This window comes from Bombus huntii, chromosome 1 (assembly GCF_024542735.1).
Source record: "Bombus huntii isolate Logan2020A chromosome 1, iyBomHunt1.1, whole genome shotgun sequence".
Taxonomy (NCBI): Eukaryota; Metazoa; Arthropoda; class Insecta; order Hymenoptera; family Apidae; genus Bombus; species Bombus huntii.
The window spans coordinates 14,002,743-14,025,635 of record NC_066238.1 but is presented as its reverse complement, the minus strand read 5'-3'; the positions used below and the strand labels follow the sequence as shown (position 1 = coordinate 14,025,635).

Here is a 22,893-nt window from a genome sequence, read left to right as displayed (position 1 = left end):
ATATTTTTAAATGAATAAAAAGTGAAAAGGTTTATCGATGCGACATCTATAATAAGTAGTTAAGGTAAGTGTAAACACATAACCGACACTAGCATGGCACTAAGCTGAATTTGAATGGCAACAATGGAAGAATCTGGTCTTGACGCAAATACAATTTGTGCCTGCAATATAACTAGATATAATACAACCGTGATATAAGCTCACCTAATTGATATGGTTTCTTATAATTTTATGAAATATTTGTTCATTCTTATGATAAATGATCATAAACAGTTGTACGAACATTGAATTAAATCATAGTGCAGTGTAACATGTGTATGTGCGTATGATATACGTATATAGCGTAAGTTTGTTTCATATTTATATAAATCTTTATATTTTCATATCTTATTTTTACGTGTAATAGAATTGTTTGCAAACAAGTTGTTTTAGGTCATAGCGATGGTGTAATGTGTCATAGTCGAATGTTAATGTATATAGCGGTGTTGCCGTATTGTTCATTGTATATGGCTAGTAAATTAAATATACTGTAGAGTGGAACATCTATATTATTTAGTTCTGTTTGATTTATGTCCGTGCTGAATGTCTACCATATAATATCAAAGTAAGTTTACGATTTATTAATTTTTCGAAAAAAATATTGTTAAATTACATAGTAAAAATCAATATTAATTCTAAATGAAAAATAAAATATTGGTTAAATTAAATTTGTAATTATTTATATCTGCAGTAATACATTTATATTATCATATCATGTTGGTTATAATTAGTCGGCTTTATATTTACTTGTTTCTAACAGTATTTTTGTTTGGAACTCTGCTTAGAACAGTTTGTAATTGTATTAATATGTATTGTTTATTGTTTTATATACATATGTATATGAATTCCAAATAATATTTTATTACAATTATAGGATGTATATATCACCAATTTATGTTAAATACAAACATTTTACCAAAATACTTGAAATACATTCTATTGCTATAAATAACTTTTTCCTTTTCTTTTAGTAGTCATTTAATTTAAAAAGAATGTCGATTCCACCATATTTATTGGGCCCAAACCCTTGGGCCACGATGATGGCTCAACAACAGGCTCATGCTCAGTTAGCTGCAGCTCAGGCTCATGCTCAAGCAGCTGCACATGCACAAGCTGCACATCATGCTCATATGCAAGCAATAGCTGGACCCCCATTGCCACAAATGCCTAAACAACCTGAAGTTTTGTCAGAAGATAAACTTCAAGAAAAAGGTGCTTAAAAATTAACATCTTTTGAATTAAAAAAAAAAAAGTAAAATTATTACAATATAAATTTAAAGATTTATGATACGATATTTATATAAAGCTGAAATTAATTTAATCTTTTGTATATTGGTGTTATATTATAAATTATATATATATATTAATTATATTAATATATTATAAATATTTATATATTTTATGTAATTTTAGCTCAAAAATGGCAGCAACTTCAATCAAAAAGATTTGCAGAGAAAAGAAAGTTTGGTTTTGTGGATGCTCAAAAAGAACATATGCCCCCGGAACATATAAGAAAAATTATTAGAGATCATGGAGACATGAGCAGTCGGAAATATAGACATGATAAACGTGTTTATTTAGGGTAAGTAAATGGATATATTTGAACTTTGATGTCTTTCATAAAGTGAAAGAAAGATTAAACAATTCCTCTGTTTAATTAATTCCGTTTCAGAGCATTAAAATACATGCCTCATGCAGTTATGAAACTTCTAGAAAATATGCCTATGCCTTGGGAACAAATTCGAGATGTAAAGGTGCTGTATCATATCACAGGTGCAATTACATTTGTGAATGAAATTCCTTGGGTTATTGAACCTGTATATATTGCACAATGGGGGTAAGCTGAAAAAAATGTTACATTTGTTTGCATTTATGCAATATCCAATAAGAAATAAAGTGTGTGCGTGTGTGTGTAGTATATATATACATATTCTATTTTTATTATCTAGTACAATGTGGATTATGATGAGGAGAGAAAAAAGGGATCGTAGGCATTTCAAAAGAATGAGGTTTCCGCCCTTCGATGACGAAGAACCTCCGTTGGATTACGCAGACAACGTTTTGGATGTAGAACCATTGGAAGCTATTCAAATTGAATTGGATTCAGAGGAGGATGAATCCGTGGCATTATGGTTCTATGAACATAAACCACTTGTTGGGACAAAGTAGGTGTTAAATATTGTTTGAATTAATTACAGACATTTCATTACATCTATTTATATCATATAGTTAGTATCATATGATGAATTGCGTAGGGGTCCTGAGATCAGCTAACATGTGAGTTGATGGCTATAGTAATTCGTCAGTCTTATCCGAGATGAGTACTACGAGTTACTATTAGCTGGACAAAACGCTAAACTGAATTATTGCTTTGTGTATGAAATACATTTTACAATGTAAATATTGTTTATCAAATCTTGTTTAATTGCTAATAACATTACAGACACGTAAATGGATCTACTTACCGAAGGTGGAATTTGACTTTACCACAAATGGCGACTTTATATCGTTTAGCTAATCAATTATTGACGGATTTGGTTGACCATAACTTTTTTTATCTCTTTGACCCAAAGTCGTTTTTTACTGCAAAGGCATTAAATATGGCTATACCAGGTGGACCAAAATTTGAACCATTGGTGAAGGATTCAAATGCGGCTGATGAAGATTGGAATGAGTTTAATGATATTAATAAAATTATTATTAGACAGCCTATAAGAACAGAATACCGCATTGCGTTTCCTTATTTATATAACAACATGCCACATTTTGTACATTTATCGTGGTAAGTAATAATATCATTCAATAAATATGTACAATAAATAATTCCACATAAGTTTTGAGACTTGTCAATGCTTAGTACATTAAAGTCTTACTAGCAGCGTGGTAAAGAAATGTAGTGGTGATTGTTATTCGTATCCTTTGTAAAGTATAAAAGGCAACTGCTGAAATCACCTACAATCTTTGTAAAAATTTTTAAAATATGACAGTATGTAATTTGATTTTCTAATGAAATTCTCAAATGATATTTACAGGTATCACGCACCAAATGTTGTTTATATAAAAACCGAAGATCCTGACTTACCTGCATTTTATTTTGATCCCTTGATTAACCCTATTTCTCACAGAAATTCCCTCAAGGTAAATAGCATGATATATAGTGTATAATTAATTGGAGTATTCGTTAAATCGGTAGAATGCATGAATTACATATGTTTTTTTAGACTGTGGAGCCACAAATCGAAGATGACGAAGATTTTGTGCTTCCTGAAGAAGTGCAACCTTTCCTTCAAGAAACTCCATTATATACAGACAACACAGCAAATGGTATAGCTTTATTATGGGCACCAAGGCCATTTAATACCCGTTCTGGCAGAACAAGAAGGGCCATTGACATTCCTCTAGTGAAATCTTGGTATAGAGAACATTGTCCACCAGGACAACCTGTTAAAGTTCGAGTTAGTTATCAAAAGTTGTTGAAATACTTTGTGTTGAATGCACTGAAACACAGACATCCTAAACCACAAAAGAAACGTTATTTGTTCCGGTCGTTCAAATCCACGAAATTTTTCCAAACAACTACAATTGATTGGGTCGAAGCTGGTTTACAAGTCTGTAGACAAGGATATAACATGTTAAATTTACTAATTCACAGAAAAAATTTGAATTATCTTCATTTAGATTACAATTTTAACCTGAAACCAGTAAAAACTCTAACGACGAAAGAAAGAAAGAAATCTAGATTTGGAAATGGTGAGTCATCGGTTTAAACACATAAAAACAATGTATACATTTTACGAATTTCGACATAAAGTTTTTGGTCTTTTAACTTTTTTCAGCTTTCCATTTGTGTCGTGAGATTCTCCGTTTGACGAAATTGATCATCGATTCTCACGTACAATATCGTTTGAATAATGTTGATGCATTTCAACTCGCGGATGGTTTGCAATATATTTTTGCACACGTTGGTCAGTTAACTGGAATGTATCGGTATAAATATAAACTAATGCGACAAATCAGGATGTGCAAAGACTTAAAACATTTAATTTATTATCGCTTTAATACGGTAAGGATGTTAGATTAAATCGTGTGCTATTATTAATATCATTTAAATAAAATAAACGGATCATTGGTTACTTTTGATATGTGAATGAATAGGGTCCTGTCGGGAAAGGTCCCGGATGTGGATTCTGGGCACCTGGCTGGAGAGTATGGCTTTTCTTTATGAGGGGTATTACTCCATTATTGGAAAGATGGTTAGGGAATTTGTTGTCTAGGCAATTCGAAGGTCGCCATTCAAAGGGAGTCGCGAAAACTGTAACGAAACAGCGAGTAGAGTCGCATTTTGATCTTGAGCTAAGAGCATCAGTGATGCACGACATTGTAGATATGATGCCAGAGGGAATCAAACAGAATAAAGCCCGAACAATACTTCAGCATCTTAGCGAGGCGTGGAGATGTTGGAAGGCTAATATTCCGTGGAAGGTTCGTCTATCATAATTAATTTCCGATTTCTTTACTTATTGCTAATGATTTCTGTTTAAGACTTATTACGGTTTCTTTTCTCTAACTACTTTCCGTAGGTTCCGGGATTACCAATACCGATCGAAAATATGATTCTTCGTTATGTTAAAATGAAGGCAGATTGGTGGACCAATACTGCGCATTATAATCGAGAACGTATTAGACGTGGTGCTACCGTGGATAAAACTGTTTGTAAAAAGAATCTTGGACGTCTCACCCGACTTTATCTGAAAGCCGAACAAGAACGACAGCATAATTATTTGAAGGTACAGTAAGAAATGAACAGTTACAAAGTACACTCTTCGTGTACTTATCATATGTCTTCTAAAATTTAATCATTAATTTATAAACATTTCGTCTGTTGTGCACACAGGATGGTCCGTATATTTCCCCAGAGGAAGCTGTAGCTATATATACTACAACTGTACATTGGTTGGAATCGAGAAGATTTGCTCCTATACCTTTCCCACCATTGTCTTATAAACATGACACCAAGCTTTTGATATTAGCTTTGGAACGATTAAAGGAAGCATATAGTGTCAAATCGAGGCTTAATCAAAGTCAACGCGAAGAACTCGGTTTGATAGAACAAGCATATGACAATCCTCATGAAGCACTGTCTAGAATTAAACGTCATCTTCTCACCCAAAGAACGTTCAAAGAGGTAAAATTTTGTTCTTACTTTTTTGAATTACTTACTTTTTTTTAAATTACTTATCTTTTCTAACCTCCACATTTTGGATTTGTTCATTATTACAAAACTTACACGTGTTCCTTTTGTAGGTGGGAATAGAATTCATGGATCTTTATAGTCATCTGATTCCCGTTTACGACGTCGAACCGCTTGAAAAAATTACGGATGCCTATTTAGATCAATACTTGTGGTATGAAGCAGATAAGCGAAGATTATTTCCACCATGGGTTAAACCTTCAGATACAGAACCACCTCCTCTATTGGTATATAAATGGTGTCAAGGTATCAATAATCTACAAGATGTTTGGGATGTTAGCGAAGGGGAATGTAATGTATTGTTGGAATCAAAATTCGAGAAACTGTATGAAAAAATCGATTTGACGTTATTGAATAGAGTGCTTCGATTGATCGTTGATCATAACATAGCCGATTATATGACTGCAAAGAATAACGTTGTCATAAATTACAAGGTATATCCTTTATTTCATTAAAGAGCATGTATCGATTCTTTTTGTTAAATAGAAAGAAAAATATAATATATGCGATTGTTTCTAGGATATGAATCATACTAACAGTTATGGAATAATTAGAGGATTACAATTTGCGTCTTTTATAGCGCAATATTATGGTCTGGTATTAGACTTGTTGGTTCTTGGATTACAAAGAGCTAGTGAAATGGCTGGCCCACCCCAAATGCCAAATGATTTTCTAACTTTTCAAGACGTAGCTTCAGAAACAGCACATCCTATTAGGTTATATTGCAGATATGTAGATAGAATACATTTGTTTCTGAGGTAAGATTTTATATCTTATCGTTCGACGAATCGTTTTATTCTTCATGTATACAAAACATAAATTTCTGTCTATTTTTGATCAAGTTGTTGGGATGTCAATTGACGTTTAATTTTGTATTCTATGTTAATAGGTTTTCTGCCGATGAAGCGAGAGATCTAATTCAGAGATATTTAACGGAGCATCCAGATCCTAATAATGAAAATATCGTTGGTTATAATAATAAAAAGTGTTGGCCCCGAGATGCGCGAATGCGTCTTATGAAGCATGACGTTAATTTGTAAGTAAATAATGATTGAATGATTCTTTAATTCTTTTTGTCATTTCATTTACCGTAGATTAATCTTGAATTCATTTTGTTTTTCTTCATTTTTTTAAATTTCTTATTTTCTTATTTCCAGAGGTCGCGCTGTATTTTGGGATATTAAAAATCGTTTACCCCGTTCCACGACTACGATACAATGGGAAAATAGTTTTGTTAGTGTATATAGTAAAGATAATCCTAATTTGTTATTTAATATGAGTGGATTTGAGTGCAGAATTTTGCCAAAATGTAGAACTACGCACGAGGAGTTCACGCATAGGGATGGTGTGTGGAATTTACAAAACGAAATTACAAAAGAAAGAACGGCTCAGTGTTTCTTGAGAGTCGATGATGAAAGTCTGCAACGATTTCATAACAGAGTTAGGCAAATCCTTATGGCTTCTGGATCCACAACCTTCACGAAGATCGTTAACAAATGGAATACAGCTTTAATTGGACTCATGACCTACTTCCGCGAAGCTGTGGTGAACACACAAGAACTTCTAGATTTATTGGTTAAATGCGAAAATAAAATTCAAACGCGTATCAAGATTGGTCTTAATTCAAAAATGCCTTCGCGATTTCCACCAGTAGTGTTTTATACACCGAAGGAATTGGGTGGGCTTGGAATGCTTTCGATGGGACATGTACTTATACCTCAGGTAGATTATTATTTTTAAAAATTTCTTCGATAGCTAATTCTTTCAGACACTTTCAAATACAACATATATAATAGAACTATAAAATGTTATAGTCGGATTTAAGATGGTCGAAACAAACCGACGTTGGTATTACGCATTTTCGTTCAGGCATGAGTCACGATGAAGATCAATTAATTCCAAACTTATATCGGTACATTCAACCCTGGGAATCCGAGTTTATAGATTCCCAACGAGTATGGGCGGAATATGCGTTGAAGCGACAAGAAGCCAATGCACAAAATCGTAGACTTACTTTGGAAGATCTTGAAGATAGTTGGGATCGTGGTATCCCTAGAATAAATACACTGTTCCAGAAAGACAGACACACTCTTGCCTACGATAAGGGTTGGAGAATACGTACAGAATTTAAACAGTATCAAGTACTGTCTCACGTATTTTATTGCAATATCAATCTTTGCATCTTATTTATGCATGTGAAAATATTATATTTTTTATACGTAATTGCAGGTCTTAAAACAAAATCCATTCTGGTGGACCCATCAACGTCATGATGGTAAATTATGGAATTTAAATAATTACCGAACAGATATGATACAGGCTCTTGGCGGTGTAGAGGGTATTTTGGAACATACTCTCTTTAAAGGGACATACTTCCCAACATGGGAAGGTCTCTTTTGGTAAGATTTTGTAATTTTTTGAAATCATAATAGGGAATAACTTAGTTAATTTGGCAGAGAATTAATAATCGTGAATATAAACATGCAATTAGCTTTGCAATTAGTGTTTTTGCAAAACACTGCAAGCCAAAGAGTGAAAAAACAGATTTAATAATTGCAAATTTAAGTGTACATACATACTTTACTCGTTTAATATATGTATCCATGTTTATTGAAACAAAGAAGATTGATTTCTCCTTTCTTCGCTTTTCTTTTCTTTTAGTTTTAATTTATTTCAAAATTTTAAAATTGGTAAAAGAATCCATAGTTTGTTACTTGTCGTTTCTTTTACTTAGGGAGAAAGCATCTGGATTCGAAGAATCTATGAAATATAAGAAACTGACTAACGCTCAAAGGTCTGGTTTAAATCAAATTCCAAATCGTCGATTCACTTTATGGTGGTCACCAACTATTAACAGAGCAAACGTGTACGTTGGTTTTCAGGTAATATTTCATCATGTTAATGGATTATAATTATTTGATGGATCATAATCAGAGGTATATTCTTGACATAAGTGGATCGTTTATTTATCATTAGGTACAACTGGATTTAACAGGAATATTTATGCATGGTAAAATTCCAACGCTAAAGATTTCGCTAATTCAAATATTTCGTGCTCACTTGTGGCAAAAAGTACACGAATCGATAGTGATGGATCTTTGTCAAGTTTTCGATCAAGAATTGGATGCATTGGAAATCGAAACTGTTCAAAAAGAGACCATTCATCCTAGAAAATCGTACAAGATGAATTCTTCCTGCGCCGATATTTTGCTTTTCTCTGCATATAAGTGGAATGTCTCTAGGCCATCGCTACTCGCTGATTCAAAGTAAGTAGTCACATTTTTTTTAGCTTTCTATATAAATTTCGTATTATCGTACTTAGAACTGAGCTCAGTATCTATTATTAATAATTCATTCCTTTAACAGAGATCTTATGGATAATACTACCACACAAAAATATTGGATAGATGTACAGCTTAGATGGGGAGATTATGATTCTCACGATATTGAACGATATGCTAGGGCCAAATTTTTAGATTACACAACAGACAATATGTCTATTTATCCATCACCAACAGGGCTATTAATTGCTATCGATTTGGCTTATAATTTACATAGGTATATATTTTTAAGTATTTGTATTCAGTAACGCTATACTGAAATTCGCAGAAATTGACTGATCAATGATTATTGAGGAATGATGTCTCTCCATTGCATCAACTGTTCAGTCCATAATTGTCTTATTTTGTTCGTATACTTCGGATACAGAGTCGGAATGCATTCTCTTTACTGGAATGCATTCCTTGAAAGTCAAATGGACAAATTGAAACGCGCGTGTTAGAGTCAAAAGACGGTAGGCGATTTTTCCTCCATCGCTACTCGAAAAAATAATCGTAACCGGTCAATATCCGTGAATATAAATGTATTATTCACTGCAGGAATATCTTGTAAACATAGCAATTTTGTTTATTAGCGCCTATGGTAACTGGTTCCCAGGATGTAAGCCTCTTATACAGCAAGCAATGGCAAAAATAATGAAGGCTAACCCGGCTTTATACGTATTGAGAGAACGCATTCGAAAAGCATTGCAACTTTATTCATCGGAACCTACAGAACCATATCTATCTTCACAAAATTATGGGGAACTCTTTTCAAATCAAATTATTTGGTATTTCTATCTTTTTTTATATATTTTCATTAGTATGAAACAAAAATATACACTTATATTAAAGATCTTTCATTTTTCGAATCTATTAGGTTTGTCGATGATACTAACGTTTACCGTGTTACAATTCATAAAACATTTGAAGGTAATTTAACGACAAAGCCTATAAATGGAGCTATCTTTATTTTTAATCCTCGGACTGGCCAATTATTTTTAAAAATTATTCATACTTCTGTTTGGGCTGGTCAAAAGCGTTTAGGTCAGGTACGTAATATGCATTCAGCATACTCATTATAATTAAATTTGAAAATTATATTATATTAAAAAAATAGTTAATGTTGTTAAAATTGCGTCTTCATGTAACAGTTGGCAAAATGGAAAACTGCTGAAGAAGTAGCTGCACTTATTCGATCTTTACCGGTTGAAGAACAACCTAAGCAGATTATAGTAACGAGAAAGGGAATGTTGGATCCCTTGGAAGTGCATTTACTCGATTTCCCGAACATTGTTATAAAAGGATCGGAGCTCCAATTACCATTCCAGGCTTGTTTGAAAGTCGAAAAGTTTGGTGACTTAATATTGAAGGCAACAGAACCTCAAATGGTGTTATTTAACTTGTATGATGATTGGTTGAAAACTATTTCATCGTACACGGTAATTATTATTAATAAATGTTTTCCTCTTCTTCTTCCATCTCTGTTTATTTTTATCCTATTATGAATTATGAATCATTTTATTTATTTATTTATTTATTTATAGGCTTTCTCACGTTTGATTCTTATCCTTCGCGCATTACATGTCAACACTGAGAGAACAAAGGTTGTTTTAAAACCTGACAAGACAACCATAACAGAACCACATCATATATGGCCTTCTTTAACAGATGATGAATGGATTAAAGTCGAAGTACAATTAAAAGATCTTATTTTAGCCGATTATGGTAAAAAGAACAAGTACGTACAATATCTAATCTTTTTCTTTCTTTATAACAATATGTACAAAGTATGACTGTAGAGTAACTGGAAATTTTGTATTGGTCTCAGTGTAAACGTTGCATCGCTGACACAGTCAGAAATTCGAGATATCATTTTGGGTATGGAAATTAGTGCACCATCTGCACAACGTCAACAAATCGCTGAAATAGAAAAGCAAACAAAAGAACAATCGCAGCTTACAGCGACAACTACACGAACAGTAAATAAACACGGGGACGAAATTATTACAGCAACAACTTCTAATTACGAAACGCAAACGTTTAGTTCTAAGACTGAATGGCGAGTAAGAGCAATTTCAGCTACTAATTTGCATCTTCGGACCAATCATATATATGTATCGTCTGATGACATTAAGGAGACTGGTTACACTTATATTTTGCCAAAGAATGTTCTTAAAAAATTTGTTACCATTTCGGACTTGAGAGCGCAGGTATGTCTCTCTTATGAAATAATTGATTTAATAAGTATACATATATGTACAGCTCAATATCAGAGAAATTACGGATAATATCTAATTAATCTTTCCTTTTTCTTCTTTCTCTTTTATATAGATCGCGGGGTATTTATATGGGATTAGTCCACCAGATAATCCACAAGTTAAAGAAATACGATGTATAGTTATGGCTCCACAATGGGGTACCCATCAAACTGTTCATTTGCCTAATACACTTCCGAATCATCAATATCTCAAAGAGATGGAGCCTCTTGGTTGGATTCATACTCAACCTAACGAGTTGCCACAATTGTCACCGCAGGTTAATATTATATTGTTGGATACATGTTTATTAAACGAATTTGGTTTAAGGCTATTCTTTGTTCTATGATACATTGTATTATATATTGTGTTAATACGGCATTATTTTATTAGGATATATCTACGCATGCTCGAATAATGGCAGAAAATCCAATTTGGGATGGAGAAAAAACTATCGTTATTACTTGTAGTTTTACGCCAGGATCTTGTTCTCTTACGGCATACAAATTAACACCTAGGTTCGTATTTCGAACAAAATGTGGTCGTTTATCATTATCTTTAAATATCTCGCGATTCCTCTGATTGTTGTCAAATTATACATATGTTTATGTTTTAGTGGCTTCGAATGGGGAAAGCAAAATACCGACAAAGGAAATAATCCTAAAGGTTATCTACCGAGTCATTATGAAAAAGTACAAATGTTATTGTCTGATCGTTTCCTTGGATTTTTCATGGTTCCGAGTCAAGGGTCTTGGAATTATAACTTTATGGGTAAGATATATGTGGTTGATTTGATTACTCTCATTTGTTGATAGCTGAATATTATACTTTACAATCTTATCATTATCTTTTTCGGTAATCACAGGTGTGAGACATGATCCAAATATGAAATATGAGCTGCAATTGGCGAATCCGAAAGAATTCTATCACGAAATCCACAGACCTGCCCACTTTTTGAATTTCTCTAGCTTGGAGGATGGAGAAGGCGTTGGAGCCGATAGAGAAGATGTATTTGCATAAATGGATGAAAGCGAAAGAAGGGACCGAGGTGTAATGAATTATGGAGTTCATGGCAAAGCAACAATGACATTTACCCGTTTAATACAAACAATACAGTTTATGACAAAGTTGGAAACTCATAGTACATGATGTTTGATAAATAGGTTCGGTATAGTATTACTTTATATATTAATTACTTTGTACTGTATTTTAATAGCTTTGTAGAATAAAAAAAAATATATATATATATATATATAATGTGTGTTTAATTAGATGTACAACATGTATACTATACATATAAGAAAAATGTACAAAATGTTTATCATATTTAACATAATAAGAATAGCAAATAATATACATTTTGATATACATAACAATGCGATATTGTTACTTTCTTATTTTACAACATAAAATTCGATGAAATTTTCGTCATATTGATCATTGAATAAAATTATAACTATTAGAACTTATATATTATAAGAGAAAAGAGTGTCACTATAGTAAAGTAACCCTAATTTATTCGTACAATATCTCGGCGATAGAATGATATTAAACTTGAAAATTTCCAAAGATTCTTAATTTATATTTGCATATTCTTGGCGGTGATTACAACTTTCTATACGATATAAAATAAAAGTTGAACGCTTCATATGCAAATATCTAACAATCATACGGTAGTAAGTTTGAACGTTAGAAAGACAGCCCACTAACGATGACTAGATATGCTTCGATAAAATATACATTCAACATTTCTTCGTTTCTTCATCAATCGATTAAGTATTCAACGCGAATCGAATATTAAGCGAGTCAACATTTATGACAAGCACCAACTAATAACATTTTTCAAAGTTTCCTTCTTTTCCTATATTATTTTTATTGATTTATTTTATTTTTTATCGATTTCCGTTCCGTTTCAGTTCGATACGTTCTGTTTCATTTCAATTCAATATAATTCGCTGCATTATTTTTCTCACGGTTTTCATGTGAACGTAACGAATGTGATATGTGAATGAAGTTAAACGAAGAAAATTGTGATGTTTTTGCGAAAAATAGTTGCATGGGCCATACGTATTTATGAATCGCGCAAACATCAAAGTGCACATATATTTAAATCTTTCCAGGCTAATTGTGATTCTTGTTAATTCATAACAATTGCTTTGCCGGGAGAAGATTCATTCGAATAGGGATCGATTTTCTCCTGAAACTGTGTCGTCGTCGTCAATGTGCAAGTACGAGATGTCGCTGAACTATGACAAGCACTGCGAGTCGAGTTTCTTGAAAGAATGTTTTTTCTGTGACAACTGAATCTTTTTAATAACAGTCGTTTGACTTTATCTTTCCAAACGAAAATTAAAAAGATGAGTACACCTTGCAAAGTATTGGTAAGATCTGTAAGATACCAAATGTAAGCCGGTGAATTGTTGCAGAGCCATGATATTATTTCCATTGACCAATTAATGCCCATTACGATGAAGAGTTTCAAATATAGATTGAACCTGAATAAAACGAATTAAAATTAAAATATGGTAAAGTGAAAAATTAAAGTAGCTATATGTGTGTATATATTACAGGAGTTCCGCGGATGTGGCTAGTAATATGCGAAGTCGGCATTGTCAAAGATCGCAAAGAAATTAGTTACTGACAATACCACTGACAGTGGACAATGTCAATCTTGCTATTACAACGGCATATGTTCAACTACTTCTTCTACTTTGCCAGATGGCAGTGTGTATATGTGATACTGACAATGTTCTGGCGAAATTGAGCTTGTATATCATGCGAACTGCGCCCGTAAGCGCATGTATAACGTATATGTTTTCGTATACGGTATCCTAAAATCTTATACGCGCAATCTTATCTATGAATAACGTTGTAGAAAGAATTTGAATGATACATGTTTTGTAATACGTATTCCAAGTATGTAGTAGCAGCTGGTACGTAGATGTAAACGATGGCAAGTTTGAAAGATGAAATGTGCGATCGCGAGCGAGACCCTGTTCGGACGGATGTATTTGTTACGTGAGAGGGACCCGCCTCTTCCGTCATTACGAAAACAAATCGAACCATGGGAAAATCTTTGTTTTACGCGTTCCGAGAGAAGGTCCGAAAATAATTTTATCGACATAGGCGTATAATAAGAGGGATAACGTCCAATTACATCGATGTAATTAAAGGAAAGAAAACAAAATGTCGCGATTTTGTAATTACAGAGCTATTCTATCTTCATAGTGGTAGTTTAGTGTTACTTGTAGGTAAGTAAGAAAATTGAGTAGCTTTCAAACGGAAAGAACTTTTCAATTTCATTGCGTAAACGAATAAAAAAGAAAACGTACCATTGTTTATTGTCGTCGTGACGCCTACTGTCTATGCTTTTAAGCTGTTGAGCAGTGTTCTTTTTATGTCGCACGATCTTCAACGCCGTGGAGATGAAAAGGCATATGTTGCAAAACACAGTAGCGCCCATTGGCGCGTAAAAGTATATCGCCCTTGCCTTGTTGGCTGTAACAGTATCGAAATTATAAAAAATTAGAATCAAATTATCGAGACTAGGTTTATGAGCACTTACTGGTAAACCAGCAATTATGTTTGCCAAATTGTGGCTTGATAAAATGCTCTGGAATGTCAGGAAGAAAGTCCATAATGGCACAAATTCCGGTGAGTAGCGATGCGCAACCCCAAGCGTAAACGGAGTATATTAAAAACTTTTTTCGCTCCCTTTGCTTCACGCTGCCATGTAGAGATCGGAAACCTCTGAAAATCAGGAATCCCTGGATAAGAAAATGTGGAAAACCGACAAAAAACGAAAGCAAATAGAATAAAATAGAAAAGAAAAGTTGACACACTTTCACTTTCAGGTTTCAAATTAGTTTCGACATATAGGATATATGATACGCGCAAGTTGTGGTTCCGGATGACGCATTTCGTATTTCGTACTTATCGCATCTTACGAAAGTGAGATTTTAACTCTTCGCTTTTTAGAGGCACAGCATAAAAACATAACGCTTTTACCTTTCTTTAACACGATCGTGATATCGAAATCATGATTTCCGTATTCTATTCCGTTTCGTCTCATTTTACCCTATTTATTCGAGCTTCGTTCGAGTACATGTTGGAAAATAAAAACGCAATTCGATTCATTGGAATTTTTCAAGAGATGTACGCGCAACTGATCGACACGATCGAAAACAAAGAAGAAGAATAAAGAAAGCGAAAAATAAAAAACAATTGCAAATAGTCGTAAATGAAGGAAATAGACGATTTGTAGAATTAGAATTGGAATTGGTTTGTTCATTCGTTCGTTGAGGTTAACTTTATCGGGAGAAAATAATTGCGAACAGATGGGTGATATTTGCGAAAAGATATGAGGAGCGAGTATTACGGATATATCGTCCGAATTAAGTGCGGAGGTAATTTGTGATTGATGGCGAGTGATGTCACTGGTGTCCGCACACGTATGTGTGTATGTATATTGTATATAAGTAAGTATATATTATGTATATGATCACATCAGCTGAATCGAGGTCATTAAATAGGGGACGACATGGGTACCCGTAACGCACCGCGTAGTCACGCCCTTAATTATACTCGCACACATCTACGTATCTCTACTTACTTAAATTTACGTATATAATAAAAAGGGCTTGGCAAAAAGAGCAAGTACACGTGTGTACTACGAACGACCATTCGTAGTATTACGATTACACATGCGCTACAAATGATATGAAAATGTAGTATAGTGGTTAGAATTTTCGGGCGCGACATTCTCGTCACGCGATTCTCTTCTTGAAACGTTATTCTATTCGCGGAACGTTTAAAAATATCGATATGCCTATACAATGACTATAGAATGTGTGATTTCGTTGAAAAAGCGAATTCCATAGAATTCGACAAATGAAGGAAAGTTGGAAAGATAGCCGACAATAAATAACGTAACATTATCGTACGGTAATCTTCTCAGCTGATGTGAGAAGAAAATTCAGACGTTGATATATCGTTACGTATCATAGTCTAATATAAAATAATCTACAGTGCGTGTTGCGATTAACAACTGGAAATCTGTTTGGGACATCTGTAAAACATGTAAATCATGCGAATCATGTAATAGTTGCTTATCCATTGATTTTATTTTCGAAAATTAAAATTCCTTCCACTTTCGTGTTTTATCGTAGTTTTAATATTTGCAAAATATCGGAATCGATATCGGCACGTACACATCGTACATATACATACACATAACAGTATACGCATACTATGTGTGTATATCGACACTATGTGGCATTAGCATGGCATGGAAGTGGCGTCGGTATGGCGTCGCGTCGGTGTGGCGTCGGCGTCGGTGTCGAGGAAAAGAGCAATTCCGAGCTTTCGAGGTTTGTTTAGAGAATACGCCACGATTTGTTTGCTGTACACCTGGCGCTTTACAGATATATATGTAGGTAGAGCTGCTACTTTTATAAGAATTCGTTCCGGCAAGTAGAGATCGTTATTTGCGATTTTTAACACGCAACCGTTTCGCTCCTATACGCGATTCTACCACTTAAATACGCTCGTCATTGTCGTTTTAATATAGCGAAATAAACGAACGGAATAAATGAATGAAATAAATTTAATATAGCGGAATAAATGAATTTTAGATGGTTATCATAATAGTAACAAGTTGGGAAAAATGGTCTGTATACGAAGAGACAAGATCGGATCGATCGAAAATTGGAACAGAGAACAGAGAAAAGACATGTTATCATTATTGTTGTCATCGTTGACATCAACGACAATGTGAGACATTAAATCGATACGTCATGGACGGAGACGTCTAAGTAGTAAAAGTACTCGAAAAAGGAGCCACTTCCACTTCGTGGACCGATCGAACTTAATTTAAGAATGTTTGCAAAGTGTACACGTGCCGTCACGAACCGGATATTAATTCGCGTTTATGCCGCTATCAATTTTCTTCGACGTTCGTCAACTATCGAATTGCTTTAGCTAGAAGGCTAATAGGAGATATAATAGTATTTGTAATACGTTTCACGGCACGTATACCATCGATTACAATAAGCTTTTAACGATTAAACGGTCATAAGTTGTAAGCTTGCTAGTCAAATTACACTTTAGTTTGTCGTACTTAGACTCGGCTTAACGCCATCGAATCAAGAAGAAATGTTGAAGATGAAGAATGACTTGGAATCGATATGTAAATGATCCAAGTCTTACATACATACGTAAATATAACTTACCCGAAAGTCCACCAAATATCAAAACACATAACGTTCAACCAGAAGAAACTGGCCAAGAAAGAGAAGTGGATGATGAACGCTGAAACAGAATTCGATTTAAGTACACCGTTCATAGAAATGCATTTGTCATATAATACACAGTATGAATTTATAGAGCCGCTAAGCGAGTGAACATAATTAATAAAAGAATTGCAAAGAATAGAGTAAGATGTATAAGCATGCGGATAAATATGGGAATACCCGCGTTGTGCTACGGACGTACGGACTAAAATAATTGCGTTACGTAATTAGAAACAATGGTAAGGTGGAGGAAAGGTAGAATAAGAAGCAGCGTAGAATATCGGGAAAATGACGGTAAACTGGTTAAAATCGGCATACGACGAGTACCAAATGCGATGCAAAGAGTATCCGAAATCTGTTGCTGCGGAGTCATCTGTACGACCGCGAGTATCACATAGGCGATCAGCAGAGAACCGACATAGCTACGAAGCGTACGGCCGTGTATATTCTTCCATTCTGGTATCAATATGTAAGCGACAAACGTAGCAAACAAGAATGGCACCGATATGATTAATCCAACAGGAAACAGTACTGTGATTTTCGTCGTTTCCTGCGTATCCTCGTTCTCGCCCAAATTGAAACAAAGAATCACATCGAACAGTTTGGTATCGAGGATACCTAAACAGTAGTTGACATCTCGGAGAATATCACCCTCGTTTTTCATGTAGATCGAACCATTGTCGAGAAGCATGAACTCATCCATCGGATTCGCATTCGGGTCAAGTTTATAGCGTTGACGATTGATGCAAGGATTGTTAACGACCAATTTGAAATAGCGTTGATAATTCGGTGCCTCGTCAATTAAGGACAAATTGTTGGAATCGTAAAGAGCCGGGAAGCGAAAGGTGTCATTCGTTCTGATGCATCCGTCCTTGCTCAAACGATGTCCGTACGAGCAACACATAAGCAGACTTACTCCTCCAGCGTGACTGGCCGACTCGGTCGAATAGTCAACGCTTTCTGTACTTGGTATCGTAGAAATATTTCTCTCCTCTTTGATGTACTTCTTGTTCGATCGGAACAATTCCGGTTGCTCACTACTTTCCACTTTCATCGTTGATCCATACGCGATGTGTTCTCGACGAGGAAACATTGTTGTATCACGGAGTTGCGTGGATCGTTGTCCCATCGGGTGTATCGCGGGTATCGTAGATAATAGGCCGATGATCGCCACACGAAACATCTTATTAGGTAGGTTTTCGCTGAGCAACTGCTTATGAATCGTCCGGATTCGTAATGACCACAGACATTATCGCGTTATGCGGAAACGATATAACGACTGGCAACGTCTACAACGTCTCCTGGCCGCGTCACGTTGTAACCGACCGACTACTGCTATGGATTTTGTCGTTTCCTTTTTTTCCTTCCCTTCTCCTGTATTATTCTATATGTCCTTTTTTTCCCTCTCCCTTTTTTCTCACTCCCACACCCATTTCGATGCTTCCCTTTCCCTATTTCTTCCTCTTTCTTCTTTTTCCTATCATTCTTTTTGAACTTAAACGTTTCATTTCTGCCCAACAGCCGAAACAAGTTTCAAGGTTACGAATCGAAAGGAATATTAAAGAAAATGTTGGAAGAGACGTAGAGAGAGAGAGAGAGAGAGAGTGGGAGATGGGGCAGAATGAGAGGAGGAGGGATAACGCGCGTACGGCGGGAAAGATAACTCGACGAAGATCGAAGATGAATGAGTCGCAAATTATTACCAACGCATACACATGTCAAAGAAGGCAGGTAAAACAAAGCGCGGCAAGTATCTACGTACAATGTACGAACCAACTTTTAGTCAAACAATCCAACCGATCGAGGGCAAGACGAGAAGATCGATCGAGGTACATACCTACGTATACACCAGGATCAAGAACTCCAACACTTATTGGATCGCAGTTGTAGATATCGAGCAGACAGTTCCCACAAGATATTTCGATATTTTTCCGCTTGCGCTCATTATATGTAAATATGTAAATACGTAAATATAGTATAGCACATGCCACGGCAAAGTAGGAGAAAGCAAGATAAATAGAAGATACAGCGAAGACGAAATTAGGCAATGCCCGACATGACAAGGAGAGACATCACGACTCATCCTCGCTCTGTTCATTTTCATATTCGTAAGATAAGAGACAGAGAATTCACGAAACATATGTCGAAATGCAAATTCCGACTATTGATCAAGGATAAATAAAAACTTGTTCAGTTTTGGCAATAGGAAGGAAAAAGGCAAAATAAGAATAATTATCGTCCTATTTGTTTCTGCAAGTACGAAATTGTACAAGTTTTTTCTTTGCCTTTGACCAAACTAATCGTAAGTGACTTGGATAGTTAGTTTGCCTCTTATCAGTTTCTTTCAGGCGCGTATCGTCGTTCAGCTAATCTGAGTATCGATAGGACGGTTTTTTAGCAACTTTACGAATCAACGGAAAAACTAGTCCTATCTAGAGTAATAGATAGAATAATAATAGAATATCGATCGTATATCTATTAAATCTACGAACAAAGCTGTAACTAGAACTGAAGCGACGTTATTTCTGTCGTGATCGATCACATTGTTAAACGCATATTATTTACGTTCCGTGATTTCGGAAAACGACATGGAATCGCTGTCATCGGGAACGTCAAATCATCGTCGCGGTTATCGTGCAAGATTAATGGAGTACCTTCGAACGAGAACGCTACACGTTCTTGCGTAAATGATCATCACGACATTAACAATAAGCATTTTTCAAACTATCAATGATCATATTCAAACTATTCATTGTTCACGAAACCGGTATCTCTGTTTGACTACAGCTTACATTGTTAATCATCTATTATTATATTTATGTCGATGAGTTGTAATTTCATTGCCTTGTAATGACAATTGTATCTGATCTTTTGAATACTTTGAAATTACGCTTACGTTATATGTAAATAAAGTCAAAGTATCAAATAAAGATTGACGATAATATATGCATTTACTATTAACATATAAACGCTAAAATGTTAATAAATGTACGTAGATATATATACACCTGTATACTTCATTCTTATAACGAACGTATATCATATGATTCTTTTGCGTCATTTGTCCTTTTCTCGTCAATTCGCTAAAACGATAAGCATTAACTTACAAATTAATTATGGGTACGACTGTACATATACATATACATAATAAATCTATATATATACTTGTATGGCATATAATACGTATATGTATGTAAAGGAAGACATGTGCGTGTGCGATTCCATGATATAGTGAACGATGTCACGCGAATGAGACATAGTGCTAATTCGATTAATCTTTCGACGAAAACAATTCTCCAGACTTTCGAAACTGTGATGGAAGCCTTGCAAAAAGAACTCATCGAAACTTCTCAAAATAATATACATTTAATGCGTACCTAATAAACGATCAACGTGCAACTCTCATAACAGAGAATTTGATACATTATCTTATTTACTCGCAGTTCCTTCGTCTTGCTTCGACTTTATCGCGAATTCGTAAAAGAAGATTATCATAAAGAAAAAAAGGAAGAAAGAGAGAGAGAGAGGGAGAGGGAGAAAGAAAGAAGGTGTGCCGGAAATTTAAACTGATAGGACAACGATATCATAGCTTTCATACCGTGCGTAATGTTTGATTAATCAAAGAAATCAAAGTACCTAAAAGAGGGGATAATGGTATGGGAAACGAATGAAGAGATAGGGAGAAAAGGAGTGCGTGTATGCGCAGGGGATAAAGAAGTATAACGGAAAGAGAGAGAGAGAGAGAGAGAGCGAGAGAAGAAGAAACAAGCAGCATAAAATAAAATTGCTTACCTATTGTGGAGCAGAAGACAAACTCTAAGTAATGCAGTTTGGCAAAAACAAGACAAGAGTAGGCGAGTATCAAACAAGCCACATAACACATTAGCGTCTTTCCATAGAGATTCCTCAATTCCGGAATGATCGCATAAACGAAAAAGGTGGCGACAAAGAACGGTATAGAAATAACGATGCCAATGTCGAAAGACTCCTCCGGATCAGAAAAAGCATTTATTATGGACGAATTAGAGGAGCAAATTAGAGCGACGACCTTTTTGGAAGATTCTTGCCAGTCGAAACAGTAACTCCATGCTGCATAGTTGACGGTCGGAGTTTCGAGGGTACCGTTTGGTAGCAGGATGAACTCATCTTCTTCGAAATGTTCTGGTTCGAGCATAAACCTCTGGGGACACTGCATATCCTCCACGAGAAAAAACAGTTCGTCTATACGGGATATTCCTTTAATCTCAGTAGCGAGTTGATGCTGCTTGAGAACGAGAACCGGAGCAGGCAACCCGTTTGATGAGCGAGTACAGTTAGGCCGAATACCTTTCCCTAAAATCTCGTCTTTTTTACAACACTTTCTCAAACATGCTCGCAAATTACATGTGCATCCGTATGTTTTATTTTCAAATACTCGATACAATCCAGCAGGATACACCAACTTATCGTGCACTAAGCTTCCGTTCTCGGATCTATCGATCTTAGTCCCTTGCAAAATAATTTCAGGGAATGGACGACAAAATGAATCTTCTTCTCTCTCCATTTCCTCCCCATTGATTTCTGTTAATCGATAAATTAGAATGAACAAAATTACGCAAATAATCGTGCAAAAATGCTGCATTGTTATTGCCTATTTCCGTGCGTCTTCCCGCGCTCAAGATCGCGCCGCACTGTCTTTCACCCCCTTTCTCTTTCTTTCTTTTTCTTTTCTTTTCTCTCTTCCTTTTCCTTTTCCTTTCCCTATCCCCTTCCCTTTCCCCTTCCTTCCGACTGTTTCTTTTTCTACCACTTCTTTCTCTATTATCTGCAAGGTGTACGTGTATTTCGATTTCCTAGTTTCTTCCAATTATTTATTTTCCTTTTTTTCAACACCGGCTAACAGCATGCTTTAAAAAATCATCGTTGTTCGCACGATCGTGAAAGTCCACGTTACTTGATGATGTGGTGGTGATCACCCGATGAATCGCAAAGCTCGCGACTAACTGCCCTAAGTATTTTTCGATCCTCTGTTGATCGTAACGCGCGAGCGCGCGCGCGCTCCTCTCAATGCCGAACGAGTACCAGCCGAATACTATGGTATTACGGAATAGCTTCAGTCTCCACTTCCAACTACCCTTTTTCATTTTCTCATTCTGTAACTCGTTCATCAATCTCGATAACATTACAATCGCTAACTAGAGCGCAGCACTTTACTCGAACACGTCTAAGCACACCACGCAGATCAATCTGTGTAATGATCAATAATTATTATATTATATCAAGTTAGTTATTGAATTCTACGCTTTGTTTATGACTATATCATTTCTGGTTTCACAATCATACTTTGTTTTAATTTTAATTAGTATCACTACCTACCACCGACAAATGATTAATCTTTTGAAAGTGATGTCAAATTCAAAATTACGCACTAAATTCTAGACACACATACGTATGCGATATGTATATAACAAATTTGACAAGTTTCTTTAGAATTTCGTTAACTTTATGTTATGTAATAAATGAAAATTATACAAGAAAAGGGGGCAGACTTTACTCTGACTTTTCATCGCATATTCTTTTTGTATTTCTTAATTTTACTCGCATAAATAACAAAACAATCTTGCTTCATACTAATAAAATCTGTTATTTTTTTATTTTCTTACATCCTGAGTAATTAAACAAATTTTCACTTCGGAAATTATCAATCATAAACGAACATAATATTCTTTTCGTCTTATTTGCGCGCTTTGTAAATATAA

The 22,893-nt window shown here is 35.0% G+C and overlaps 2 protein-coding genes across 4 annotated transcripts; one reads left to right on the top strand and one right to left on the bottom strand.

Moving 5' to 3' along the window:
* Positions 1-110: 110 nt before the first annotated feature.
* Positions 111-12,241, top strand: LOC126868957 (pre-mRNA-processing-splicing factor 8). Of its 2 annotated transcripts, none has more exons than XM_050624995.1 (30): positions 111-604; positions 1,014-1,251; positions 1,453-1,621; positions 1,712-1,876; positions 1,989-2,204; positions 2,483-2,821; positions 3,072-3,177; positions 3,261-3,789; positions 3,876-4,102; positions 4,195-4,521; positions 4,620-4,826; positions 4,934-5,224; positions 5,344-5,724; positions 5,810-6,048; positions 6,180-6,326; positions 6,448-7,012; positions 7,105-7,431; positions 7,520-7,689; positions 8,025-8,172; positions 8,267-8,556; positions 8,657-8,848; positions 9,204-9,398; positions 9,488-9,659; positions 9,762-10,049; positions 10,155-10,348; positions 10,439-10,820; positions 10,942-11,145; positions 11,259-11,383; positions 11,482-11,636; positions 11,731-12,241. In XM_050624995.1, exons 2-30 carry the CDS (start codon positions 1,032-1,034, stop codon positions 11,883-11,885), a joined length of 7,125 nt encoding a protein of 2,374 aa, XP_050480952.1. In that variant the 5' UTR covers positions 111-604; positions 1,014-1,031; the 3' UTR covers positions 11,886-12,241. The 2 variants fall into 2 exon arrangements, with proteins under 2 accessions (XP_050480952.1, XP_050480944.1); XM_050624987.1 differs by having other exon boundaries at positions 1,011-1,251.
* Positions 12,108-22,273, bottom strand: LOC126869374 (G-protein coupled receptor Mth2-like). 2 transcript variants are annotated; one of them, XM_050625828.1, is made up of 5 exons: positions 20,948-22,273; positions 17,096-17,174; positions 14,431-14,615; positions 14,198-14,363; positions 12,108-13,360 (listed from the first exon to the last, which is right to left on the bottom strand). In XM_050625828.1, exons 1-5 carry the CDS (start codon positions 21,774-21,776, stop codon positions 13,003-13,005), a joined length of 1,617 nt encoding a protein of 538 aa, XP_050481785.1. In that variant the 5' UTR covers positions 21,777-22,273; the 3' UTR covers positions 12,108-13,002. The 2 variants fall into 2 exon arrangements, with proteins under 2 accessions (XP_050481785.1, XP_050481774.1); XM_050625817.1 differs by lacking the exon at positions 20,948-22,273 and adding an exon at positions 17,483-20,924.
* Positions 22,274-22,893: the final 620 nt, after the last annotated feature.

Excerpts from the sequence above, each read along its gene's own strand:
- LOC126868957 (XM_050624995.1), top strand. The coding sequence starts at position 1,032 with ATGTCGATTCCACCATATTTATTGGGCCCAAACCCTTGGGCCACGATG. Across the intron at positions 6,049-6,179 it reads AGAATACATTTGTTTCTGAG|GTTTTCTGCCGATGAAGCGA; the intron begins GTAAGATTTTAT and ends CTATGTTAATAG. Across the intron at positions 6,327-6,447 it reads ATGAAGCATGACGTTAATTT|AGGTCGCGCTGTATTTTGGG; the intron begins GTAAGTAAATAA and ends TCTTATTTCCAG.
- LOC126869374 (XM_050625817.1), bottom strand. The coding sequence starts at position 18,338 with ATGTTTCGTGTGGCGATCATCGGCCTATTATCTACGATACCCGCGATA. Across the intron at positions 14,616-17,095 it reads GATATTTGGTGGACTTTCGG|AGGTTTCCGATCTCTACATG; the intron begins GTAAGTTATATT and ends CCTGATTTTCAG. Across the intron at positions 14,364-14,430 it reads ACATAATTGCTGGTTTACCA|CCAACAAGGCAAGGGCGATA; the intron begins GTAAGTGCTCAT and ends ATACTGTTACAG.